We start from the raw sequence: 4,901 nt of genomic DNA, 5'->3' as shown, positions 1-4,901 counted from the left end.
CAAAATTCTCTTATTTTTTTTACGTAAAGAACAAATATGATCATAATTCCTATCGAGATTTTGTATAGATGCCTAAACTAAAATTTTGTAGTGCCATAATGTTTTTGAGAATGTCGGAATCTATAAACTCACGAAGGGGGTACATATGGACATGAGTTCACTGTCATCTTTACCAAATTTTTGGGAGAATATATATTTCTTGTACTTTATCAGCGTGATTCATAAAATGAGTGTAAAGACACACTATGTATTTATATATGCCACAAATGCTATCAATAACATATGTTATATCCAAAGTAACATCAGCAATGACTCCATGGATATTCTTTTGTTTACTTCCAACATACATCAAGAGAATTTGCATTAATCAAGACAGTATAGAGTAACCATATCAATAGGCTGTAGTACTAAAATTATGAAGTTGCACTAAAATTAGATGGCAATAGAAGATGTGCAAGGACATGCATGCTCATGAAAATTGAACAAGGCCAGTTGATATCAAGACCGAAGGTATGGACCAAGACATTCAGCTTGTGATTGAGGCGGTGTAGGCTTGAAAGGAGCAAAAAACTAGAAAAGACTAATTAGTGGCTAAGCCTTAGCGCGCTGCGTCTTCTCTTTTCTGTCATGATATCCTACTACTTCTAGAAACCCAATACATTTAGATTCTATATGTTGGACAGGGCACAATAAAAATAACTACAAAGTACTCCCTCCGTCCGGAAATACTCGTCGGAGAAATGCATAAAAATGGATGTATCTAAAACTAAAATACGTCTAAATACATCCATTCCTCCGACAAGTATTTCGGGACAGAGGGAGTACAAAAAAAAGGTAAATAAAGGAGTGGCACACAAAAGAAGAAGAGGAAATACAAATGGTCGTTCTCATACCCAGCAGGTTCAGTAGTCCTTGTATCCCGCAGAACATTTTCAGAACTGGAAGGAGAAGTGCCACATGTTAGAGAATTACTAGCAAATGGAGTCAGCTACAACAGAAAAGCTATGGAAGTAACATTCTAGGCAAAGGAGGAAAATCATCAGAATATAACCAAAAAAGCCCAAATTTCTGAAATATTGATATTATTTCATTCGTACGAAGCAAAAATGCAACATGGAAGTATTAACAGAAATCTAGTCTGACTTTTAGTGTCAGAGATGGAGATGGAACAATCCCACTACAAGTTTAAAACCCAGCATAGAAATACCTGTTTATTGATGAACTGCCCTCAAGATCAGGCTTCTGGGCGGCGGCAGCAGCAGCATTCTTACCATCCAATTCAACTAACAAGCTTGAGTTAAGGGTATTGATGAAGCCCGCAAAATTCTTGTACATATCCTTATAATTCTTGGGCTGTTCTTCAGAGAAGAAATCCTTCACACTATATACGAGGAACCAGAGTCAAAAACTCACAACTATGAACTGGAAGATCCACATGTGGGCAGAACTATTCAACAGAAGGCCAGCCAACAGAGCAGCCACCCAAAATATTTTACAAGATAGAATTGTCCTGTTGGCTGTACTGGGTCTTGCTTAACAAATAAATTAGAAATGGATGCAGTATTACTTACTGCACCTTGTATCAAGCCGTGTATCATATCCATAGCTTGTTAAGAAAATCATACTCAATCGAACAAAATACATTTCTACACTAAGGTATTTGTAGCAACCCAAGTCATCACATAGTAGAATACAGCAAGCACACTAGCATGTTAGCAGAACTCCTAAACAGACTCTGCAAGTCCAGCTCGCCCTTACTTGTTACATGATTTATACTGTTCAGTTCATAGCGACATCGTTTCTATAATGCTGGTTAATACAAGTGAAGCTACTTGACAAAAGAATGTGTTTGGTACCAACTCGCTAACTACCAGTGTTCATGTGCATACAACAAAGCACAAAAAACCATCGGAGTAGTCTTACATATAAAAGAAGTCTCCACACACGTAAAAAAAAAAAAGAACATGGAATGCGTAGCACAGCTGCAGTATGGTTATACATCATATGTACAAAGAAACAGGCCTTGAGTTAAAATGGCATGGCTTACCATTCATGTTATTATTTTACCAAATATTTTATTTTAGTTAGTCCAGGTGGAAAGGATGGTGACAGAGTAAACGGGCCATCACCACAAACTGAAATATGTATAGTAGCACAGCAAATTTCCAATTTAGCCCCACTTGTTAGTAACGAAATAGTGGGAAGGTGAACAAATCATCACTACCAACTGAAATATTAATTGGAGTGAAGATTAGCACATAACATACTTATGTCTTAGATCACGAATCATATTTCATGAAGCAAGTAACATATGTTCTAGTAAGTTATTACATTGCTCTGGCATAGTCTAATGCTGCTAGTATCCATTGTGTTCTAGTAATGTTATAACAATAAGCAAATCACATGGAACCTAAGAATGATCTAAATAATAAGACTGGAACATACTTTATCTGAACATTGCAGGGTTCCTTGTGTTGTGCCTCAAGATCCAGCGCATCAATAGCAAGGAAGTCATCAATCACTAGACATTTCACTAAAATGCGCTTCTTCTTGCCCTCCTCCTCCTTGGAGTACAGAAAGGCATAGCAATTGTCCATAGTGTTCCACCCATCAATTCCCACCTCCTCGTCAACTAGAATTGAGCAAAATAAAAACATTAGTTATGAAAGGCTGGCCAATTGAGGAGAAGCTTGTCCAACATCGTTTGAGATGGTTTGGGCATATTCAGCGCAGGCCTCCAGAAGCTCCAGTGCATAGCGGACGGCTAAAGCGTGCGGAGAATGTCAAGAGAGGGCGGGGTCGACCGATTTTGACATGGGAGGAGTCCGTTAAGAGAGACCTGAAGGATTGGAGTATCGACAAAGAGCTAGCTATGGACAGGGGTGCGTGGAAGCTTGCTATCCATGTGCCAGAGCCATGAGTTGGTTGCGAGATCTTATGGGTTTCACCTCTAGCCTACCCCAACTTGTTTGGGACTAAAGGCTTTGTTGTTGTTGTTGTTGTTAGTTATGAAAGGCTGGCAATTACAATACAAGTCAGAACTCTGCAGTCTGCACAGGAGTCACTTTCCTCTTTCACCTCGCAACAATATCTGACTAAATTCCCATGAGTAAACCAGTTACACAGACTTTAAACTCCCATTAGAACTTACACTTGATATATTCCGGCCAGAATGGTAAATTAGTTCCACAAGCAAGCAGGAATAAGAAGTCACATGTTCCATTCCTTTAATGACTGGAATGTTCCATCCCCCACGACTGGCAACAACTATTTAGCCTAAAGCTAAGTTTCCAAATTTAGGTGTCTATTCCTGCCTAGAAGATAAGTTTGACTAGAAAACAATTCTAATTTTATCTCTCCTACTTAAAAAAAATACTAAGCTCTGTCTTACGTCATCTTTTCGTCCAACTCCTCTCGCCTCACCCTACCTACGCTCTCTCCCCATTCCACCTTGGTTTTATTGAATTTTTTTCCACCGGTTCTCCTTGAATACCGACTCAACTCCCCCATGCCTTGTTGGCTTACCAAATAAAATCATGTTTCTTTGGTAGGTCTATAATGTTAGGTGGGCCAGCCTATCAAACATGGAGTCTTCTCCCTTAATTAGAGTCCTAGTTGATTAAGCAACTTTGTTAGGAAAGAAGAATATTGGTGTTTACTTTTATCTACTTTTCAGTAATTAGTTTGTTTAGATATCTTATTAGAGTTTGAATAGATTTACCGGCTTGTAGGTCAAGTCTTGTCTACAATATAAAGGGGCCGACCCCTCTCACTAAAACAGAGAAGGATATTGTTGCTACAAGGTTCAGTGACACATACAAATTACTACCAACTCTGAAATAGGAATTTCACTCAACTGCATGGATTGAACTGCTAACTTTAGATCAGAACGTATAAACACAAACAACAGCGCAAGAAGCGGTGCGCTGATCAATTCCAAAAAACTGTTATATTACTACCGGAGAAGATCAAACCATAGACCATAGATCTAAGGAAGGGACTGAAAGGATCCAAGTGAATTTACAGAAACAATTAAGCAGTTAACATTTTGATTGACTCGGGGACAAATTTCCCAAGTCAGCCAATTACGCCTCAAGCAGAACAAGCTGATACTGGTTCAGGACGTTGCAACATTAACACCTGAACAGGTGTTAATGTTGCAACGTCCTGTTCTACATCCATCCACCCGGGGACTGAACCTGAAATTCATCATCACAGATGCAACAGGAGCCCTAAACATGGGGTCCGTCAAATCCTAACAAGTAGGCTATAGTACAGTCACACTAAAGATCACATACGTAACCCTAGGGGCTAGGGCTAAAGGCGTAAAACGGAACGCACCTGCGGGGAGGGGGTCGGCGAGCGCGGCAGGGCCGACGGCGCATAAGGAGTATCCGGCGGCGAGGAAGGCGGCGTTTGCGGCGAACGCCACGCCGTCGTGGGCGCCGCGGAAGACGGGGCGCGCGGCCTTCACGACCGCCAGCGCGGCCGCGTCGGTCACCATCGTAACGCGGTGGGCGTCGGTCGCGCGCGGCGAGGGGCGAGAGGCGGTAGTGGAGGTGTCGTCCGTCGGCGCACTCGGTCGTGGAAGCGGCGAGGCGGTGGTCGCGGGGTTTCGGGGTTTCTGGAGAACTTATTTATTGACGAACTGCTCTCAGCTTCAGGCTTCTTGGGCAGCAAACTGGGCAAAACGGAGAAGGAACGGAGGCGGAGACATGGATCGGGGGCCACAAGCACGGACGGCTAGGCCACAAGCCTAGGTTAGAGTAGTTGGGCCATGGATTTGCTATATGGGTCGGCCAGACGGGCCTGTTTTGAGGCATAAGAAGGCTTTTTAATCTTATTTTGGGTTACGCGGGCTATTCATTCACCCGCAAAAAAGTGGGTTATTCGGGTCATTG

At 41.9% G+C, this 4,901-nt stretch overlaps 1 protein-coding gene across 1 annotated transcript in view; it reads right to left on the bottom strand.

The window, feature by feature from the left end:
• Positions 1-4,653, bottom strand: part of LOC119363385 (probable proteasome inhibitor) — a 6,503-nt gene extending 1,850 nt beyond the window's left edge. Inside the window, exons 1-4 of the mRNA XM_037628725.1 lie at positions 4,342-4,653; positions 2,446-2,632; positions 1,208-1,381; positions 894-938 (exon numbers count right to left, since the gene is read on the bottom strand). Coding sequence (XP_037484622.1) covers positions 894-938; positions 1,208-1,381; positions 2,446-2,632; positions 4,342-4,504 — 569 coding nt within the window. The 5' untranslated portion in view covers positions 4,505-4,653. The remainder of the gene's footprint in view (positions 1-893; positions 939-1,207; positions 1,382-2,445; positions 2,633-4,341) is intronic.
• Between the last annotated feature and the right edge of the window lie 248 nt (positions 4,654-4,901).

The sequence above is a fragment of the Triticum dicoccoides genome, chromosome 2B, assembly GCF_002162155.2.
Source record: "Triticum dicoccoides isolate Atlit2015 ecotype Zavitan chromosome 2B, WEW_v2.0, whole genome shotgun sequence".
NCBI lineage: Eukaryota > Viridiplantae > Streptophyta > Magnoliopsida > Poales > Poaceae > Triticum > Triticum dicoccoides.
This window is presented reverse-complemented; position numbering and strand designations above follow the sequence as displayed.